Source organism: Macrosteles quadrilineatus, unplaced genomic scaffold (assembly GCF_028750875.1).
Source record: "Macrosteles quadrilineatus isolate MER2022 unplaced genomic scaffold, UCM_ALF_1.0 Scaffold_9__3_contigs__length_116548681, whole genome shotgun sequence".
Classification (NCBI taxonomy): Eukaryota; Metazoa; Arthropoda; class Insecta; order Hemiptera; family Cicadellidae; genus Macrosteles; species Macrosteles quadrilineatus.
The window spans coordinates 94,191,949-94,216,089 of NW_026542602.1; the positions used below are offsets into that span (position 1 = coordinate 94,191,949).

Consider the following 24,141-nt stretch of genomic DNA (forward strand, 5'->3'; position numbering starts at 1 on the left):
AAAAAGAAGCAAGCGTCAGACATGCCTTTCTGTCTGTGGCGCGCGGCATTGTGATTGTGAGCGAGCGTCAAAAACGGGGGGGAGGAGGAAATCCGAACGTTACCGACTACACCCGAGGCGACGCGCCCCGGAACCGTCCGAACTCACCCGAACACGCTTTGTTGTATGCAACTTTCCCGAGCGATTTTAGTTGTTTACCACCCGTCGTTGTCGAGTGAGTCGCCGAATCTCACTTGACGTTCGCGTTTTACACTCGGTAATCAACAATCTCGCCATTTGCTAACCAACTCGTTTCAAACTATGCGTTCGTCGTACACGATAGGCCGGTTGTGTTTGTGAACAGTTACGTTTCTTTGTCCGCGAAGGTTTTGTTCGTTCTATTTGTGTCTGCGGAATGCTCACTCCCGGCGTCTGCTGTTAGCTCTCGTCCTGTCTCTAGTCTGTGACCGCGGCATGTGAACGTGTTGTCAGTTTCTCGGTAGTGTAGTGTTTTGTTTATGTTGTGATCATGTCTCGCGTGTTTTCCGCTGTTCGTGTTGTGTTGTTTGTGTGTTTGTTGGAAGAGTTTGGCGTCTGGGCTCAACTGAAAGATGGTGCGGAGTATGGTAACCATTGGGCCACCTACTACGAACAGCCTTGCTGTGCGACCAAACGACACGTTCGACATCATAAAGGTGATAGTTCGGGGAACTGTGTTAGTCATTTCGCTACGTCAGAATTACAGATTGAGCATTTAGCTGGTTAGGTTACTTGGTTAGTTGATAACTTAGGTTAGGTAGGCCTATTAATTCAGTCAAAGTAAATTCACAATTTAAATTAGCCTAGTTAATTAAATGTTTTACTCTATTTAAGTAAATACGAGTAAAGGCTAACGCAATCTCATTTGCATTGTGTTAAGTAATGTGTAGACCTACTAACACGTAGACGAAACTTCTTATTCAAGTCATCGTTACTTCGTTGTGTAGACAAAGTTAGACGTTATGAGTTATAAAAATCGTAAGTTAATCATCAATCGTACTTTAAAATTGGTACGGTACTTGCGTAAAGTATTAATTAATTAATTGGTTAAATTTACTGATCGTAAGCTTATAAATCCTGTATAAATTAAGGTGGGCCTAATTTGATCATAGATGGCTAAGTTAATGCCTACGCTGAGAAAGTTAATTGTAAACAAACCTTCTAAACCTAAGTTACCGTGTACGCCTACATACTGGGTATAAAACGTTTTCCAATGCTCATACCTAACTTGGACATTTTTATGGGTTATGGGTTTTTTAATTGCAATACCGTATTTATTAGTAACCAAATCAAAATGTTTTTCTCAGTTAAGTTATATCATTGACTAGGCCTATAAGTTTAACACAATTTTGTTTTATTTATACAAATGTAAATGAAACGATGAGAAACTTACACTTTAGGTTAAACATAAAGACCAACCACAGGCTTGCTTCCTTAATTTGCTTCACCGGAGATATAAATAATCTTGAAAGGTCACTTAAAACAATTTAATTATTTTTTATTATTATTGGTTAGCCTATTAGGGACGCCACAGATGTGCGTATTTTACCCAAAAAACGAGCGAAGGATGAGTGTAGATTGTGTAGATAGGAGTAAGATGCCTTGTGTAGCTTTGTTACTGACTAATACCAGCTGTTTCATTAGTACGGACCTTTTTTTACAAACCCTAAGAGCAGGACCAACGATGTAAAGAACTACAGCTGGGCATCTGGGTCTTAATTTGAAGCATCAATGACTAATGAGCTACTTAACACAATTTTTTCGGGATTTCAGGATCTAACCAAAGCCGACCTTGTAATCAATTATTGATGGAGACGCCACTATGTGCGTAATTTAACCCAAATATGAGATGAGGGAATGATGACTAGGCGGCACTCCTTTTTATGCTAGGCCTATAACCACTGAGCTACCCAGCTTAAACTTTTCGAAGATAACAGGGTGAAGATTTATTTTGCAACTGGGCCTAGTACTAAATCCCATAGTCATCGCATTTTGTTTTAAAATGGGACTAACCTCCTTGCGTAGACTAGACTAACTTATGTTTGTTTTTACCGGACCCATCTTGATAGTGATTCAATAATTTATCGTAAAAAAACTTAATTTGACAATTGGGGATTTCAACATCTATTCAATCGTGATTTTAGGAATTTTTATAAAGTTGTTTCTAGACCGCGGTTTATGAACCCCTGCAGTTTTATGACTCTCAAGTTTTGGCAGCTTACAACTTTAAAAAGTAAACTTTACTTTGCGGCACGTTTAGTAACATAATTGCAGTAGATCACGCCATTATAGTTCTTATGCCGTTATTTCTTTGGGTTAAATTCGCTTGACGTGCATGTCAAAGTCTTGTCGACAGGCTTGCGTGCGACAGCAACGCGTGTAGTCACGTGTAGTTCGCCCAAGTTAGTTATTAACGTTATTTTTTAACGGTAATTACGAATAATGTTACGGTAAACGCTTTTATCTCGCTGTCTTATAAACATTTCGTATGTTTATGCTACGAAAATGATGCAGTGCCATTTAAATGTCAGGTTAATCACAGCGAGATTGAATAACATGCAATCGTGGTTTGGCCCTAGTCAATAAGTTAGCTTTTGTGGCTTTTTGATGCATCGACTCTGGCCTTGGCCGTCCTCAGACATTTTGTCCTACGTTAATGGAGTAAATATCCTCTTCGTTGCATAACACTTACAATCCTTAACCTATGCCATTTAATGCATTGTTATTACCGTACCTAGTCGGTTTAAAGTACCTAATGGTGTGGTAGAATTAACTGTTACGATTAATTTATAAGTAGTAGGCTAATAAAGGTATATATAAATGAGTCAAGCACTGTAGTATTAAATTGTAAAGTAAAAATGCGTTTATTTACACTTTTTGGTTACGTAACGATCCATCGGAGTGTCAAAATCGAATAATTAGATTAAACACCCGTACAGTCAAATTCGAGGAGTTTAAACTGGTCTTAAAGGGTAATTTTTACTGATCGATTGCGTATTATTTAAGAATTCCTTTGGTTGCAAACTAAACGTATTTGAGTTCCTGTAGGGCTAGATTGAAAAGAAATATTTTTTCCTTAGTATAAGTTGAAGTTTTCGATTAGAGATTTAATCTGAGTAACTAAGCACGTTCTGTTAAAAAAACGTCCAGGTTAAAAATAAATAATAATAAATGCTTTGAAACAATCCTCTAGTAGTGCAGGGAAGTTGCCGTAGCTGCTGATCAATTAAAGCATGTTCGAAAGTCATCTCCATCTCAATAATTGTTAAGAGCGTTGAGATGACTTTAGAAAATTCTTGATCAAATCAGTTATTGATTCAGTTAGTGGTAATAAAATGAACCAAGACGATACCAAGATTTCCACGGTGTTATCGTAGACTTGACTCAGTGAAGAGAATTTGTCAACAGAGCGTTGTTGACTTTGATAAGACCGTCCGGACGGAAACGCTTCCTTACAATGTCTCATCTGTTCTTTGTCAAACTAACTGATGAATTCTTCTCTCTATCACCATTGTCTTCACTAAGTTAAGATCCGTTACTGTTTATTGTTAACGTTAGGGAAACGAAATATAGGCTTGCCGATCCATGATCGGATTGAAGTTCCATTACAATATAATTTATTGGATTTAATGTTTCATAGATTAGCATTTACTCGTGGCCTTTTAAGTGGGGTAGCATTGAAATGAAAAAAAAACTCATGGCGGAATATCTTTCTAGGTAAAATATATAGGTACCTAGCCAAAGTCGCTCCGCTCATGATCCATGTGGATAAAAATACGAATGTAATTCTATCTTGTTGAAGTTTTTCAATTGCTTACTATAGGTATACCTAAATGTATAAATAGTACAGTAGGTTAATTTGTTTTTCCGTAATTGAGAACATAGACCAATGCATTTAACGTACCAAGGAACACAGGGGTAACACACGTAGTAGGGAGGTTTTTTCAGGAACTTGCTTTACTAAAATTAATTAGGCCTAATTGGTTGTTATGTTGGTTGACAACTATAAACGGATGCACTACATGAGTAATGTACATACAGTAGGTAGGCGGTGCAGTACTATCATGTAGTTACTGTAGGCGGTATCCCATGGGGGTTTCTATGCGGTGTAGCCTCTATGGCGGGGTTGCTTAGTAGGCTACGTTACACTTTTTTATAATTTTGTATCCTTAGTTTGCAACAATAATTATTTATATTCGTGTCTATATAGGCTATCATAAAATCCTCTGCTAAGGTAAAGCATTCTAGTATTTTAAACTAGGTAGTGACGGGAAATGTGTTACAATAGGGAAATTGTTTGCTGTGTAATTAATTAAAAAAAGAAAAGAAAAAAACAATAGCTTAAACACGTAATGTTTACGCCAAACCAAATCAGATTGGTTAATTTCATGTTCGCGTTTTCAAACCATAAAATATTTAAAATTGCACCAATTTATACATTACTGGTGGGCTAAATCCATTTTATGAATTTGCCAAAAGTTGTATTCATGATTTATGGTTAAGTCTTATTCAATAAAATCACAAAATTAATTTAATATTTGTCAACATAGGTGTGTGAACTCTTCCTTAGCAATAAGTGAACTGAAAGCTCTTCATTTAGAATTTTAAATTGCGAAAACTTCAGTTAGGGTTAAGTCGTATTTATAAAGATTGTAGGCTTAAATAAAATTTTAACTACGATAAAGATTTAAAACATCAAACTCAATTCATTTAAAGAGGTTAGACCTTATCGAGCATAATAAGCCCATGTTTCAGACGCAAACAAATTACCACCGGTATATTTTTAGAAAAAAGAGATTGAACTAAAATAATGTAGAGTTCAAATAAACGAGGGAATAAATCAAAGAGCGCTTAAACTAATTACAACTCATTGGAATGTTTCAAATAATTCTCTGAAAGTTATAAATAGCTTAAAAACTTGTTTGTGTAATGGTTTTCAATAAACATTTGAGATGTTGTGATCAGAAAACACAGTAGCCTAGGCTATCATATTTTTTTGTTTTCTTAAGGCCGGTCTACACGCAAGGATTTCGCGAACGTTTTATCTGCGCAGGTAAAACGTTGCAGTCAAGTCGTTGCAAAGAAATGCGTCCACACGGTACAGGTTTCAGCACCAACTTTTAGTGCAGTTTTGTGATAACTTTCAGTGTATGTGCATGTAATATCATGGAAGATGTGTTTTTGTTGGCAATTTCTGCAGCCAGTGTTACAAGTAAGCAAAGAAATAAGTCTGAGAGACGACGGCGCTCGTATGGTCAAGACGTTGGTTACTAAAAAGACAACAAACTTCACAATAGTTTCTCTTTTCACGTTTGAATCTACTGCTTTGCATTTTTTTTAAAGTATTTAAGTCTTTTTTCTTATTACAGTCACTATGTAATAAGAATTTTTATGTAACATATTTTTATGTACTAATAAGAATTCTTACTCTTGACCCTCCATAATAAGGACACTTCTGGACAGTTCGATGAATTCAACAATAAAATCACGGGAACATTGGCGAAGATCTGCGATCGTAATTAAAAAACACACTTATACCTCTGACAGCACGTGAAGACAACGCTGCATACTGGGGTTTTGAGCGTGAAGACGGAGTTAAACCGGATGACAGTGTCCACACGCAACGACTTGTCTGAAAACGTTGTCAAAACTATGCTCTCGGCAATAGTTTTATCGCTCCGTCTTCCGTCTCCGCGCAGTTCTCAAAAATGCACAGTTTTGCGGTACACACGCAACGATTTGACTGCAACGATTTACTTGCGCAGGTAAAACGTACGGTAAATCCTTGCGTGTAGACCGGCCTTTATGCCAATGGAATTTTGTAAAGTTTGTTAAATATACGGTCCAAACCATTGATTTGATTTTATATACACAATCGACTGTTGAATAGGACTGTTGAAATATCAGGTGATATTTCTGGGTTTGGAAACAGCATCGCTTGGAATTGACCAACAAATTTCACATTTCATATGGAGGCTCGAGCTCTATAATCTAGAAAATTAATGAAGATCTTTGAAGTATCGGATTTTACTATTGTGTAAATAGCCGACCTTATTGATTGATACATTGTTTTCTCATTTAGTAATCAGACCTAAAATGAAATACCCGGCGCCGCAGCAAACCTGCCGTCTAAGCGAATTTCCATTTGGCTGAATTGATTTTCAATCGATCTATTTAAATAACATTAGGTTTAACGAGTACCTAGGTTTGCTGCTACAAGGAAACTAATAAAGTGTGTGTTTTAAGTAAAATAATTATTGCTTAGTAGAAAATGAATATATTTGCCAAGTTTGATCAAAAGATATCCATAAACAAGCAAACTACAACATTTTACAATATTCTCTATAAGAATAACATGGGAATTTAAAATTTACATTTTTTTTTGTTTTCTCCGTAACCAATAGGCTAATCGTACAAAAACACTTTGATATACTGAATTGTTTGTTTTTTTTTAAGCTCTTTAGGAAGGTTTAGAGAAAAATTTGGAAATTTTGTGTTTTGAGGGACAAAAATGAGAAAAACCAATTTTTACCCCATAAAACCCCCCATAAAACCCTGTTCCCATGGTCCGATCATGCTGGATCGCGAACTCATTCAAGTTTATCCCGCCTTACACCTTCAAACCAAATTTCATCAAAATCGGATAAAAATTACTTAAGTTATCGTGTTCACGGACACATATATATATATAAATCTATATATATATATATATATATATATATACATATATAAAAATTTGAACGAATGGTGTTTTTGGCCTCTGGGGACATTAAAATGAAAAAGTAAATCGGTCCCGGGCCTAAGTCTTACCATGAGACCTACGGTAATAGCTACTTCCCTATAGGGAAATTCGCTAAAAAGTAAACATTATTTTCTCCTATATACTTGGTTGCCATGTTCCGACAGTTCGAACCAATAGTCATCTGATCAAATAGACCTACTAAAGTTAGGCGAGCTTTATTCAGTAACATTTTAACTTTGGAAGGTGACTGGAAATTTGATTTAATTATAAACCCTTAAGGGGGGTTATAATAAAATGTATGATTCAATTAGGGATTCATTTAGGGTGTAAGAGCACGGACTAATCTAAAAAGTAGCAGCTATTGTTCAGAATAGCCACACTACTTACTGCCACAATCTGTGGTAGGAGCTTCCATTTTGTACAAATTATATAAATTAAAAATATGGGCGAAAGGCTATAAAATGCATCCACAAAAATCATAATTTTTATGGGAGTAAGAGTACGGACTGTAGTTTAGCTATTATTCTAAATATAGAAGCCTACAAACTATAGAATTGCCACAATCTGTGGTAGAGCTCGCATTTATACAAATTATAGGCCTACAGGGTGGTAACAAAGTCCGACGACAGTTAAATATAAAAAAAATGTAGATAGAGCTACAATACTTGGTACAAAGTTACAGAGCATAAAATCTGTATTATAACACATATTCAGTGATCCAATAACTCTTCAGGGGGACGGCCCACAAGGAGTCGGAAGAAAATCTTAAAAGGAAGCATAGGTCAATATGCACATCAAATGAAAGACCTTTTTTAGAAGAATACAATGCCACAAACCGCACTTCAAAAGGTTGATCCTGCGCAAAATGGTAGCCGTTCAAAGATTTCTTGAATCTGCCATTTTGAATCTTTGAACGACTGCCATTTTTTACTCAGGCGTTCTTTTGAGCTCGAATTTGCGGCATTGTAATCTACTAGTGAAGACCTTTAATTTGACGTGCATATCGACCTATGCTTACGTTAACAATTTTCTTCCGATTCCTAGGGCTGTGCCCCCTGAGGAGTAAGCGTATAATAGCAATGCAAATTAAATGAATCTTTGAACAACTGTCATTCTTGGCTCGGTTAATGTCGTTTGAGTTCAAATTTGCGGCATTAAATTCTGCTAGTAAAGGACCTTTAATTTGATGTACATATCAACCTATGCTTCTATTCAAGATTTCCTTCTGACTCCTTGCGGGACGTCCCCATGATATGACAGAAAACTGATATTTAAAAAAAAGTAGATTTTTAGGTGTGGTGTTGATGTACCAAATCTTATTGATTTATCTGTTGTCGTTTATAAATTATTTAACTGTCTTCGGACTTTATTACCACCCTGTATAGATAAAAATAATATGGGCAAAAGGCTAGAAAATACATTGACAAAAATAAATCAATAATTTTAATGATAAAGAGTAGTACTGATAGTTAATTTGATCGATGTTTTCAATCCCTGTTATGGCGAAACCTGTTATGTAAAGAAAGTAATTAGAGGATGCTTATCGGTTTTAACCAACGTTTTGACGCCAATGACGATATTTTGGCTTGAGGTTACGCTAATTTATTTTCGATGTATTTTCAGCTTTTACAGTAATAATACGATTTTCTCACAAAGATTTTGTAGGACGTAGAAAATAAGCTGAAGGTCCAAAGTAACGGATCAAAGAAGTTCTTAGAGCTTGAGCGTTTCTAAAGGGTTTGTTGTATGTAAAGGTTTGATTTACAAAGGCATAGGTTCCACTACAGGAGCCAATTAGAGAACTACCTGTTTGGCCTTTGTAGGCTATTTCACCTGTGTTTAAATCATTGACGTTGGACACTGCAACTTTACTTATCTTGCTGTGCAAAATCTGGAAAATGGATTTTAAAAACATAATGATATGTGTTCTTATAGGTCAGAAGTAAAACTTTTTTAGAATTTGTTGCCCTCAGTTTATATGTAAAATTTGTTTTGCTGTTCACTATTTTTTTGTCACTATTTAAATAATTTTAAAAACATATCAATAAAATAATAGCCTACTACTGTAGCCTATATAAGTTAATTATAAATGTTTTGTTTTGTTTTATTAGGCTACCTAATAGTAATACAATGTAAAACTCATCCTAAAATAGAAGACACCAGTCGACATTAGCGCACTCAAACGTCACCAACATGAAACACTCATAATAGGATGCGAAGTCTACAGTGCTAAGTGTGTTTTAATGTGTGTTTCGTGTACGTTTGGGACGGTTTTGACTTACAGTTTTTTCTCGTGTTAGGATTAAATGCAGTAATTTAATTTTGGTATGTTACCAAAGGAAAAAAAAAAACCATAAGCATATTTTATTCTGTTGGAGTTTGCTGAAATAAAAAGTATTGAAAACAGTTAACACAACAAAACTGTAAATACTTATAGCCTACCTGAAAACGTACTGTATTTTAAACTCGTAGGCCTATTTAGCTGATCTACAAGGATGACAAAAAAATATTATGAGATTAGCCTTTTAATCGTTTTATGGGAGTACGTCGTCCTCTAAAATTAATTCTCTTCCCATATTTTGTTTGTTTAAATTTTATTCCGCGCATTTTTATTCTTTTATATTGTTGTTTACAATGTCTTAGCTCTGTCAAACGTCAAGTTTTTATATATTAGATTGATATTTCGCCGATTAGTATTTGTTTATAATATGGTAAACACTGTTGTTAACATGAAGCAATAAAAACTTCTTCTGTGAAATCAACAAAAACATAATCAGTGTTTTAATTATTGCGCAGATGAAATCTCCATCAAAAAGCTTAACTTGGCCAGTCGACAGTTAATTGCAGGCTTTTATTTTTATAACAGTATTTTTTTCAGTCGTTGTTATTTACTTGAATGAATTTATCTTTAGCAGTTCTTTTAAAACATTAAAATCTGTTTGAAGACGAAGTTAAAGTTTTGGATATTCATTTTTGTTTGGATGTGTTATTTTAACAATTTATCACTCAGTCTTGTAACCTTATGCATAAACAAGTTTAAAAAAATTAATTCTGAAATATTATTTTTTCCTTTAAGTTTAAACTTAATAAATTACCAAAAAAGTTTACCACTTTTAATATGTTTCCCAGCTGAATAGCTCGAGATAAACATGGCCAAAGCCGTTACATGGCTTAATCGGGTTCAGAACGACTTCGTTATCCCATTGCAGCAATCCTGCATGACAATTATTTTAATCAGCCTGATAGGAAACGAGAACATTGCAATCGATGTGTAATGCATGCAAGTGGGACACAGGTAAGATAACTCTGTTCAGCAGTAGTTTGTTTGAAAGAATGACGCATCTATTATCTCCCCTTATAAATACTGGATACTATTGTAGCAACGGAATTATTTTCAATTGTATTTATCCATCCTCAAAACCTTTTTATATGAAATGTATAGTTCGATCGAATCTTTTAGAATATGTTTCATGTAAGCGTACAATCTCGTTTTAGCTGACAATTTGTTCTTTAATAGTTGTCAAATTGTGTTTTGTGAGGTACGATTACAGTTTGATTCACTGTAGGCCTACTAATTGTACATTTTTCTTTTATCCATACTTTTTTATATACCTATACTTTTTTAATCTATACTTTTTTATCAGGTACTGCTTTATGTCGATCACTGATTAACGAGACTGAAATTATTGACATAGGTTGACAACAATTGATGGAATTTCTCCCGTAATAATCCTAAATGTTTCAGTATAGAACGTTTCTTTTTCCTTAATATTTCCTCACATTGTACTGATTTATCTTACATTTTTGCGTTACGGTAAATCAAACATTTGCACAGAACTTGTGTAGCCTATGCATTATCTCTAGTAACTAACATCCATTGGAGATTGGAGGGATTTGAACCTGGTTCCTCGGTGACCGAAGCCCCGTGTTCTACCACTAGACCAGCTCCCCGACGGACGAAATCTGTTTGGTTTTGATACCCAAATAGTTAAAATAATATGTTTCCTGTGACAATGTCTCCAATTCACCTGTCTCACAAGTCATTAGTTTAACTGCCAGAACCAATCCATGGCCAAGCTTACCACATCTGACATTCCATTTGTCGACTTGTGGTTTTCATTGTTAAATGGTCCTGACGATGTAATTTGATGTTTGTTTGTTGTTGTTTGTTTGTTGCGTTTTGAATTAATTCTTGTTTGTTGGTAATACACTGAAAGTTATTGGCCTACAGGCCTGAGTAGAAACCTTTAATTAATTATATTATCTTTACATTAAGGTGATGAAGATAAAATTTTACATTCATTGTTACAGTTAGTAAGGGATGATGTTGATAGTTGTTTATAAAGATGGCAGGTTCATGTTTAGACAGTAGGCTAATCGAAATGAAAAAAATAAGCTAATATTACTGAGATTCCGAGTTGAGTCATATCATTCTTTGGCTGATTTAGTCATATGGAATCTAATAACGTTTAATAAAAACTTAAAGAGCTTTAAACAGAACCTACACCAATTAATTTATATCATCCTGATAAGTACCTGTAGAAAATGCTACATTTTAAAATCATACATTATTAAGGCACATTATTTTGTGGGACAAATACTTAATTTGATATAATTGTTAAGATGAAAATAGAGGGTATTTCACCCTATGATGATCCAGATACCTTTTGTCAGTCATTGCTATCAATTCATCATGCTCTCTAATAAGAGGTTGACGTTAGATAGGAACAAGACCAGGGTTTGGATCGTTCCCCTATTGGGTCTTACATTAGTTTAGGTTGAGAACCTCGGAAATATCAGGTATATATACACAGCCATTTCTAGACTGGGTGTGATATTTATAAGAGATTAAATCCTTGAACGATTGTGAGGAGAGATAGGAAGGAGTATTGGAAGAGAAGACTGAGGAACAATAGGACTAGTCATCAACTCCTCAACTCTAATTGCTTTTTGTGCCTCGTGGTTCCTTATTGTTCTAATGAGGGAAGACTTCACTTTGAGACGCCTCGGAATCGACTATGGGTAAAATTTCTGCAAACTAGTTCTATATATTGGGAAACAGAAGTAGGCCTATTTGTTAGTATTCGTAATTTTTTAGTTTTTCTCAAATGGTTATGTTCGATTTCGCTCAAAGATTTTAATTGAATTACTGAATATATAACAGCGTTGAACTTTCATGAGATTGAAGAAGCTATTTGCTCGTTTATATTAATTTGACTTGTGTATGGTGTAGTCTGTTTGATTAGCCTGGTGACAATCATGTTAGTTGTACGAATAACCAGACATAAGATGAAAGAGTTATTTTTTAAAATAACTAAGGAACTAAACTGTGTATTTAATTGCAGGCAAACATCTCTCTTATAATTTATACGGGTAAATGGGGTTTTAATTTTGATACTTTACAACTATTGACATTTTAAGTTGTCTCACTGAACGTATTTGAGGCGCAGTTTTCAGCTGATGAGCTATGCTCGGATAGGCCTACATATTAAGTAAACAATGTTTTGTCGTGTTGATTAGGGCATACTCATGAATTTCAATATCAGGACATTTAGCTCGAAAGTGATAATAGTGTATATTACATTCATGATTAATTAAAACATTGTTTAAGTGTTTAGCATTGACTGTATTTTTTATGGTACAAACAGAATTATGGCAAGGACAAACAAAATTCGAAAGGCTGCACGACGAAAATTAATAAAATTTTACCCAAAATTATAAATTTGTAAACGGTATCTTTATGTTATTGTTTGACTGTAACAAGAATCGAACTACTGGAACAAGTTAAGAATACATTCATTATTGTGAATAACTACTAAAATAGATCGTACTGGGCGGAAAAAATTGTTAACGCCAAATAAACTTTGCCTCTTAGTATTGTAAATAACACATGTTTTTAATACGTTATTATTTTAACTTATTAAGTAATTTTAACGAAATTCAATTAAGTTCAACCCGACTAAATTTTATTACGTGCACAGTAAAAAATTGTGTTATAACTGCCCACGGAAGTGCCACTAGGCGGAAAAGTTGTAAAATGAAACATATTTCCTCACCAGAGGAGTATCAAAGTGTTGACTGACGTGTCATGTGTAATTGGATGATATACATGTCCATGTACACGTCCAATCTAGTAGCCGTGACGACTTGTGGTCACTGGCCATGTGGTGAGAGATACCTCTGTAAAAATATTACAGTTCGTTTCGAGTGTTATTTTATATAGGCCCTAACATAACACCTTATAAAAAAAAAATCTATATTGTAAAGAATACAACGGGTCATATATTCCGTCCACTGTATTATGTTGTAGTAAATGTTGCGGCAAAAGTGTAGTCTAGGCACTCAATGTGATGGTATTGCTGTATAAACAAATTAGGATAGTTATACCTAACGTTTATTATTCAATCGATTAATCGATACTTTTGTCGAACGATTTATCATCTATTTGTAAGGAAACGCTAAGCAACTAGGCAAATCTGCTAACCGAAATACTCCTTTTTTCTACAGTTATTTTATAAATTTACATATTATACCTTTACTGATAGTTGTTTACCCTATAATCTTAGGCTTGTCAAAGAAATGCATTATTGCAATCACATTACTTCATGGAATCATCATTACAGTGCACGTTTGAAATTGATTTCTTCAGAGCGTTCTTCCTATTATTTTCGGAGGGGATCACGATTCTAAGTCAAGCGGCAAATTTGCCCTCGACATTTTTGGGAAGGGGATGAGAACAATAAGGATTAGTGACGTCTTAAAATGAGGAAAGACGAAGTGAGGGGGTTTTGTCTCGTTTCAGAAAATATTACTTGTGTTCATTATTATTTATTTTATTTGAGGTAGCCCATTGTATTAATTGCTAGTGTTATTGAGTGTTATTTTTTATCCCGTTAATCATCTAAGTCATATTTCCTACGAATTTTTATCGCTTATAATTAATTTTAATTTTCCGCATTTAATTTAACGAGTAATGTCCAGTGGTCGAAACTCGACCAAAAATATGTAATGTTCTCACTTATGTTAATGTTTCACCCCACAATGTAAATAAAACATGTGATTGGAGTTTCTTCCATTTGTTTTGATTTTCTGTTTATATTTCGTTGTTATTTCGTCACCAGCATGGCAACGCATAAGATCCATGTAAATTTTTTCAAATTTTTAAACTCATTTTTTGCGCTTATCTTTGAGCCTATTTAAATTTATAAAGGGATTCTGCACACCTACAGGAAAATAGCTTTCTAACGGTATGCGTAGATTTTCCCTACGATGCACACGAGCTAAAAAAAAAGGTTTTAAAGAAACATGCTTGCCTATTAATATATAGATAGATACGTGTCTGACTTAAATTTTCCCGTATGACTGTGACTTCTGGGTCCGTAAAAATTAGTTTAATTATTTCTAATGTTACAAAGGTTGGCTTGTTTCATAGTTATACCAATGCGAATGCATTGCCTATAAGGAATTTTTCCCTTTGACCTACAAAAATTTAAGTTCCTTAAAATACCTAAGCTGTAACGGTTTTTAAAATATTCCACCCTGCGTTGTCGTCCGGTGACAGTAATTTCTGTTTTCCCCTTTTTGTTCATTGTTCAAAAAATCTATTTTTACGATTACTCCATTGCAAACAAATATAACTCAAGCCTTAAAGTATAGATCGCCAAAGTGACACTTTCATTACATTGTGCTTATATGCTTGAAATTGATTTACCGTCAACTAGACAATGTCTCCAATCTACCTGTCGTGCCAATAAAACAAGTCACTAATTCAGCTGTCAGAAACAATCTCTGCCCAATCCTGTCACATCGACATTCTATTTGCTCTAATTGGTGGTCAAGAATACTGTCACAGTAATAGCTATAGTGGTGTGCCGTCGTATTATTGTTGTTGATCGGTTGCCATCACGGTACCAGCTCTCCCAGCATTTCGTTGTAGTATTATCCTTGTTTTATCAGCGTTCAACGGTTCAACCATCACAGTATTATCCTCTTCTCATCGTATCATCGTGATTTGATCAGTGTTAACGCCATCACAGTACCAGCCCCCCAGTCTTTCGTTGTTGTATTATCCTTATTTTATCAGGGTTCAATGGTTCAACCATCACAGCACTATCCACTTCTCATCGCACCATGGTAATTTGATCAGTGTTAACGCCATCACAGTACCAGCCCCCCAGTCTTTCGTTGTTGTACTATTCTTTTTTATCAAGGTTCAACGGTTCAACCATCACAGTACTATCCACTTCTCATCGTATCATTGTAATTTGATCAATGTTAACGCCATCACAGTACCAGCCCCCCAGCCTTTTGTTGTTGTATTATCCTTTTTTATCAAGGTTCGACGGTTCAACCATCACAGTACTATCCACTTATCATCGTATCATTGTAATTTGATCAATGTTAACGCCATCACAGTACCAGCCCCCAGTCTTTCGTTGTTGTATTATCCTTGTTTGATCAGGGTTTTCCTGTGCGTGACAAAGAGCTCCATTTGGAGATTTCCGATCCCCGAATTGATCCGTACGAATGCTGGGGCAGGAGTGAATTATCTGCGCATTGCGTTGTGCACATTATTGGTAAAGATTTCACGTTTTCTATTAGCTGTGCATATCAACGATATTTTGGCTATTCTCTAAAATCAATCATTTACTTTTTCCTTCAATGCACCTTAAACAGTTTTAATAATACGAAATAAAACTGTATCATGAATGCTATAATTTTTGCGCTGTTACACCTTCTGTACGACAACTTGTATCTTCTGTCTGTCTTTGTATGATCTCATTCCAAAATGTGTATGCTAGAGCACACTGTATATAAATAACATGCAATATATTTACTAGTAAGTATTCTCTGTTGCACATTTCTCCTTAACAATCTCTTAAACACATGTCTATGTGGCAACTACATTCAGCATCAAAGTACCACCATCTCAACTAACCACTCCATATATTATATTTCCTGTTGAAAGTGTCACGCCATTAAGGAGACAAGTCGTCGAACGATTGTGAGGAGAGATAGGAAGGAGTATTGGAAGAGAGACTAAAGAACAATAGGACTAGTCATCAACTCCTCAACTCTAATTGCGTTTTGTGCCTCGTGGTTCCTTATTGTTCTAATGAGGGAAGACTTTGCAGCCTTTGAATTTACTCGTAGTCTTCGATGTGGTTTAAATTTTTATTTGGGTTGACACCAATCGCCAAGGCAATGTTTATAAATAATGTCCAGTTATCCTGCAAGTCTATGAGAAGTGTTTAACTTTAAGACACATAATTTGAGCAAGTTCTTACTGCATTTGTGTAAATTGGGGTGGTAGAAACCTGGTAGTAACAAACATAACACCAATTTAAATGCTTATCTATATTTCAAAGTTTTTAATTTAATAGCGCAGTAACAAAAACTAGTAGTTTACTTTTACCAATTTTTACAAGTTGTTCCATACAATGGATGTTGTTATTTCTACACAGTATATCAACTGCGATTTTTCGTGGGAACAGTAATTGGTAAAACGGGCTTTTATTATTTAAAAGATTACGGAAAAAATCGGTTGCATCTTTAATTGATATTTTTTTTTAAGTTCAACAAAGAAGTAGATCTATAAAAAATGTGTTTCAATATATTTTAATAGCCTAGTTGTATTGGATACCTAGTTAATTATTCATGAGGCTCTAAAATGTTTATATTCACGTTGTATATCGAAGAAGATGATTCAACATATATTCGTTCACATTGTACATTTTAGAAGGTGATAAAATAAGCCTACAGCTGCAGATAAAAATCCCTTTTGCAAAATACACCATCCATACAAATCGATGGACCAAATATATAGTTCTAACAATGTTAAAATCCTGTACACCATTAAGACCTACTTGGCAACTAATTCTGATGAAGGAAAATGCTATAAACATGTTTTCCTCTGCAGAATATTTTAGTGATGAACGTTGTTGACTGTCAGCTGTTGTTACTGTGTCATATGTAATTGGATGAAATATGTGTTCATGTTGCGCTTCCCATATAACTAAACACAAGCTACGGCGTAAAATATACAAGTCGTGGTATTTTCCTTTACAGCCGAATTTAAATTATCGTAAAATAAGTACTGTAATATATAGGCCTATCATCATTGTCAAATAGCTTATGTTTTCATGTTGTTTGGTTAAAAGGTTTTTTCATCGTAACATTTTTTTAAGTTTTTCTAGTGCCTAAACCGATAAACCCAATTATTGTCTATCATTGTACCTTTGTAAGCCCGAGGGAATTTAAGACTTAGAAAATAAGGAGAAATCTTCACAGACACACTGAGACTAATTTTAATATATTTTTCGACGATCGGATGAATGATTCGACTACGCACTAAGCACGCGTACATTTTAAATGCAAATTGTATTTGATTTATTTACTCCTTTTTTAACACCATAACTCAAAGAAGTATAGCCATACATTGTCTCCTATGTAATTCACATGGAAGATAATTGACCTAATTGATGTAGTTTGCTCGTTTACAGATGTAATTGCTGTTCTCCATAGCGACCATAATGTATGAATTAATGGACACTTTGGTCTTCCTTGTTGTAGCTAACCTCAATAATTTCCATTCTAATGCTTCTTTAATTCTTGATCAATAAAATTAAATGGTTCGTTGTTGTTGGGTAATTACTGACTAAAAAGTAATCAGACTTTATGATACGTGGCAGGTTTGCTGCGACGGGTGTTCGGTTTTATTTGGGGGCCACCAGTTTCGCTGAGTCAGCAGGCTATGGTAGGGTAGCCTGTCCTGTCCTACGTGTTTTGTTTGATGTTAAATATTTAGACACATGTCCCCCTTAGTAATGTGTCACTACAGAGCTCTGTGTTTTAGTGCAACGATTATTATGATGATAATATGAAGCTTTTAAGAGACAGTGGTCTTTATTGAAAACTTGAACGTATGTAGCACTTACATTTGTTTGCCTATAATATTATTGTCGTTTTAATTTATTTATTTTAATTAAATCTGAAATTGATGTTATGTCTAAATTTTTTTGACACTTAAAACATTGTTTATTTACAGGAACCTGTTTGTCTTAAGGTATCGAAAATGACTTCCGTTGTTGTGTGTTTAAAATATATCATCAACACTGAATTACTTTATTTTTCGAATCCTAGTTTGCTGTTGTTTAAGTTGACCAGTCAATTTCCGAATTTTGTGTGTTATGTTAAATGCAAATACTTAAACATGAAAAGATATTTGTTGCGTTAATTGGTACCGAATTTGCTCGAAGAAGTAATTTCAACGTTTTAGTGTTATAATAGTTTTTTAATTCTCAAATAAAAAAACTCCTTTCCTTTTCCTGTTCGCTTTTCGCTAATCCTGCACTGTTAGAGCCAACTAATACCAATACTTAAACTGGCTCATAAAAAGAAACTATTTAAGCCCAATATTACGTCGTTGTTTCATTATTGACTTAAACCTAACCAATATCCTTCTTCTGACTTATGAGCAGATATTAAATGATCCCATACAATATGGCAATTAATTGTAGTATTGTTATAGCTCTTAGAACATTGACTCGCTTATGGAGCTGTTAAATCACTATTTTCAACCCCAGAAGACAACACTGCCGAGTAGGTTAGGCGGATTGCAGTTTATCTGTTACCTATACAGGAGCCAAAGTAATTAATTTAGCTGCCATGTCCAGCATTGTTCCTTGACCAATCTACCAATATAGCCACAGTGACAATCCATTTGTTGCAATTGCCAACCCTGTAATGCTTCGAGTAGTGTTGACAGACTAAACTAAAACTATTACCCACACTAATGGTGGATTTGGGAACTAATTTATCGAATTATAATTTTGTCCTCTTTCCGATGAATATCAATGGGTTTTTTACTCTGTACCTACCGTTCAATTTAAATTTAAATAGAACTTGGCATGTATTTAATACTGTAGTGTAATCTATACGTCTTACATTTGTATAAAATGTTGTCGTATAAGCATAAACATTTCAATCTTGCTTGGCAAAAATTTGAAGGAAACCCTATTCTTATTGTGTTTGGACTTGTATTAGTTGGTAGGGGGTGATAGTACCAGTACGTAGTCTTGTTGTTATACGCAACAGGCTAGCGAATTCACGGTTTGACAACTCATTTACGTAACAAATGATGCTCATGTTATGATCCTCTAAATGATCACTCCTATGTTGGTTTTGATATTGAATGGGTTATGTTAGTTAACGTGGTTTTCTTGTTTCTCAAACCACCAAAGGCAATTAAATGGACAGAATAGTCCTTTTACATACATTTACAATTAGTCCCATTCTAAACTCCACATTCCCCGTATACAATGGTACTACTTAACATTTTTAAATACGCTACCTTAAATATGGCAATCATGCTAAAATTGAAGCTCTTCACGCTTTTTTGTACAAATTAATTTCAAAATTTATACGACTCAAGTTGTATCACGTATTTCAAGGTTAAAATTATATGTACAAATCAGAAGGATGTATGCGATAATAATTGCCAGGCCATTTCTAGGCCCAAGCAAAAAGCATCTTACATCCAATAATATGCAAATTGTTGATAAACGAAAATCAATAATTTTTGTTTTCTTATTTCAGATACATAGGGGTTGGACGAAACCTTTAGTAGATTTCTGTAAAATGTATTTCAAATATTTTTCATCACAAATATACTTGATCATTTCCAACCCTTTATAAAACCTTGCCCTTTAAATGCTTCGATTGGTAAGTCTAAGAAGCTGCCCTTTACAGAGCTCCTGTCTATTCATTTTGATATGGTACAAAAGGTTATTTATTGTGGAGAGAATCGGTAGAGTAATGAAATGTGACTACTTCTTGGCATTATTCAATAAGATAAAATACCCTCTGAGATGTGTAAGAGTCGTCTTTGCAATTTATTGAAAATATACTTCTTTGTATCTTACAAAAACATGTAATTTTTGTTGTAGTTTTAAACTTAGAAATATGATACGGCCAACCCTGTATTGTATATGTATGTTCTAGAAAAAATTATCTCATAACTTTGTGAAGAAGATACAGTTTTCAAGGTACTTCATAGCGAACATTAACCTACACCCTTAGGCTTGGTGAGGTACGGTTATAGCTTTTCTCTCCGTGGAAAATACTTAAACACATTTTACAAAGCCTGTTCGAGTTATGTATTTAGATTATGTGGAAGAACCTGATTAGTTTATATTCCATTAAACCTAACAGTTCAATCGTAAGAATATGAAATTTTAAGTCCCGAGAAAGAGTAACAGTAACACTACAATACCGGTAACAAATTTTACTTTTTTTTCGATAATTTCACACAATTTTAAGGTGGTTCACGGATGTCAAACGGTGTTTTGTTTGAATGTTAATTTATGCCAATGAGTTTAAACTATAGTTCGGCCGCTTAGAAAACGACCTGCGCGCTAATGCTAAACCAATGCTGGAGAAGGTCGCTTTCTAAGCGGCCGAACTATATGTGCTAATTGAAATTCATTGTTGAGCCCCTGAGCTGGAGATAATCAAGTATGACATATTACTTAGATCATTCAGCTCAAAATTTCGGATTGTACATGTTTTAGTTTTAATTTGTGTGTTTAAATGTCTTCTTGTCGTGTCGAGTACGTGTTTTTGTATTAAATTGAGCCATGACGAAGCCATTTGGTGGAATAAACTTCAATAGGACTACGCTGAAGATAACACAGTTGTGTCGAACTATGTACTAAAATTCACCATCCACAATTTTGAGCTGAATGATGTAAGTAATATACCTTACAATATATGTTAATATAGTGACATTTAAGGACCTGTACCCCATTTTGACCCGTAGGTAAACCTCTATAGAAAAAACTGATCTTATATCTCATCCAGACGAAGTATTCCTAATTTTCATTGCAACATGCACTCCATTTACTTACACAATTTATGATAATCAATACTTTTTAAGGTGTACTTAAACATTTGTATTTTAAGAAAAAACTTGTATAAATTCTGTCCCAGGCACAGGTTAAGCAGGCCACACAAACTGTGTTTTACTTCAGTTACCAACATACTTTGTACTCTGCTCCACATGTGCTAAAGCCTCACTCCCATCATAAGTTTTGTCATCAAATATTTAACACGCTCCTCTTATCCCCGTAACACTGGCTGTGGCTTACACTGTATTTATGTTGTAATCCTCTTCCACCACTTGCTTTGTGTTAGACTTGTACGGATTTTGATTTGGTCAGTAATTATATGTGGTTTGGAAGTTTAAAAAACTATAATAAAACTTACATGTATACAGATGTTCACATTGAGTAATACATTATTCTGTTTAAATTGTAATGCATTGAATAGATTCGGTTTTGATTGGATTTTAAGCATTGTGAAATTTAATTAACGAATAAGTATGATTGGGGTTATAATCAACCCTTGGTCATTTTCCGACCTCGACTTTGCCTCGATCGTAAAACTTATGGGTCGAAAATAGCCACTTTACGCCCTTGTAATGAAATACTATTTCATGTCTGAAAATTCCAGTGTATTGACAAAACGCTTCACAACTTGGTACGAATAGAAACGCTAGAAGATAATACCCCCGCCGCAGCAAACCTGCCACCTAAGCGAATCTCATTTGTCTGAATCGATTTTCAATAAAATTTATTTGAATAACTTTAGGTTTTATGTGTACCTAGGTTTGCTGCTACAAGGAAACTTATAAAGAGTTTTTTTTGTAATATATTAATAGATTAGTACAAAATAAATAAATTTGCCAGGTTTGATCAAAATATATATCTATAAACAAGCAAACTGCAACATTTTACAATATTCTCCATAAGAATAACATGGGGATTTAAAATTTAAAATTTTATTAATTTTCTCCGATACCAATAACCGTACAAAAACACTTTTGTATACTAAATTATTTGTTTTTAAGCTCTTTAAAAAGGTCAAGAGAGAACCTTTCATTTATGTAGGTATACAAATTTGAACGAATGGTGTTTTTGGCCTCTGGGGGCATTAAAATGATAAAGTAAATCGGTCCCGGGCCTAGGTCTTACCATGCCACCTACGGTAATAGCTACTTCCCTATAGGGAAATTCGCTAAATCAAAATCTGATTAGACGTTTAAAATAATACTAGTGTACATGTTGCTCGAATTCGAGCAATTACCAAGTATTACAGGAGTTATTTTGAAACGAAAATGAATAACAGTCATATTTAATATTTTGTTTAGTCAATGATGGGCGTGTAACTGATTTCCGTTCAATTTTAAAGAACCAGTTTTCTATAACACTCTCAATTCGTTGTTAAGCCGGTAAAGGAACTTTGTTTATACAACTAAGTTGTCTTACTGAGTTTGTGTGTTTAGATGTAATCCTCACTAAGTTACAGTGTTTTTGGCGTACTTGTTATTATATTTCATATCCATCACAGAGTACGGGTAAAGTGAAAAGTAATTAAGAAACCATAACGGACAAATGATTGAATCGTGATCAAAGTGAATGTAGATCGTGAAGTGATAGAAGTGTAACAATATTACGCCACATCAGATACGCCTTCAAAGGCTCAGTGAAGGGCAGCTCCTCACTAGCAAGTTGGGGCCAATACGTTCAATGGGCTGCAAATTGTATCCTACCTTATAGCTCATACATGATTAAACGGACTGTGTTTATAGATTAGGTATGTTTTTTTATTGTTTGAGATTGTTTGTCTAGTCTTGAAAGTAAAGCATCCTTAACGGGAAGCTACACGAGTGATAACGATAAAAGCAACATTGGTTTACTCTGTAAAAAATTAAACTAAATTCCTCAACCCTTTTATTGAGGCAGAGACAGTTTTGCAGATTTTAGAACGCTAAATAGTTTTTTTAGTAGGTTTGTGATTTTGGGAAAACGTGTGTCCCTAAATGTGATTTTACAACTTTTTACAGGTATACATGTAATATTGAACATAACTCTGTTTACAGGGTGTCTCAGAACTGCAACAGTTTTACTCTGAATAATACAAACACACATCATTGTCGGAGTTAAAATAGCCGTAGGCCTAAATATTGTATGAGTTAGGTATACAGTGAAACAGTAAACAAATTGACGGTGGAAAAATAAATAATGACCAAAAACCTTAGTAAAAAAATTTAAGCCCTGACGACGAGAATTGCAACGTTTTGATAAGTCGGCTTTCATACAGCTTAACGACACGGTTCAACCTATAGTCTGTAGAATAGCACCTGTCTACTGACCCTTCGGCTACCTGCGACTGTCAGTTCCTTGGTAGACCTCCGTCTACCAAGGAACTGACAGTGAACCCTCCGGTCAACACGGGACAGGTTCCATTATACAGATTATAGGGATACACCAAACTTTTCTTTCCCTTAATGTCTTGTGATGGAAAATAGTGATTGCAGAAGAGATTAAGGAGGTATTTCGCTTTAACAATTGCATCATACTTAATTTGAGCTGCATCATATCGACAATCGCTTGTTAGTTTACCACACCATTTTACTATGTGTTTATCATCATTGGTGTGGATCTAGTTCAGAAAAACCGAGTTCAAGTCCAGCGAATCACTGTTGCTCTTTGCAAAATATCAATTCCTATAACCTGTGGTTCGAAGAATACGTTAAGCGTCAAGTCTACCCATATAGATTTTATTGTGTACTTCCTCATACATCTTTTGAAAACCTTTATATACAGTCAACCTGTTCTTAAATGCAATTCGGTACTTACGTATTATACGGAGGCCACTTATTTTACAGCGCGCTGCGGCGGTTGGGTTAAGTTGGGTTATCATAAATATGTTTGTAGAACTTTCCTAATTTCGTTATGAATCGAACTATACGAGATGAGTCATAAAAACTTATGATAACCCAACCTAACCTAACCGCCGCAGCGCTGTAAAATAAGTGGCCTCCGTATAATACGTAAGTACCTGCAATTCCATAACGGGCTTTTCCAAGAATTGTTTTTTATCATGTAAAAAATTTGATAAACTCTATATTACAGTAATTGAATGCCATTCAGTTTTAACTAATTAACATTTTACTCTGCTTTGCTGCACAAGTATAATCTACAATCACGAATACAATTTGCCTGGGTTTCATTGTCTTGCTTAATGGTAAAGAAGTCTGAAGTCACAATGTCAATGTTTTATTATCCTTTTCAATTGCTTCCCCCCCCCCTCCCCCCTTCCACCAGTTGTTAGCTCATCTGAGATTACTTGGCCTTTGTTCTCTTCACTTTAGTTTCAAACGAAAAGAGTTATTTATTATTTAATTGTAGTAATTTATATTTTGTACTTTCCAGTTTTATTGTGCGCAAATGAAACTCCCTACTTGGTCATTGTGGAGCATTTCATTTTTTGTATGTGTTGATGTTGAATCAAAAAGTTTAATTTTGTATTAGACTAAA

At 34.5% G+C, this 24,141-nt stretch overlaps 1 protein-coding gene across 1 annotated transcript in view; it reads left to right on the top strand.

Moving 5' to 3' along the window:
- The first annotated feature begins 202 nt into the window (after positions 1-202).
- The window catches only part of LOC129002078 (semaphorin-2A-like), a 282,280-nt gene continuing 258,341 nt past the window's right edge, over positions 203-24,141 (top strand). The window contains exon 1 of the mRNA XM_054429609.1: positions 203-674. Within this exon, the coding sequence (XP_054285584.1) occupies positions 509-674 (166 nt within the window). The 5' untranslated portion in view covers positions 203-508. The remainder of the gene's footprint in view (positions 675-24,141) is intronic.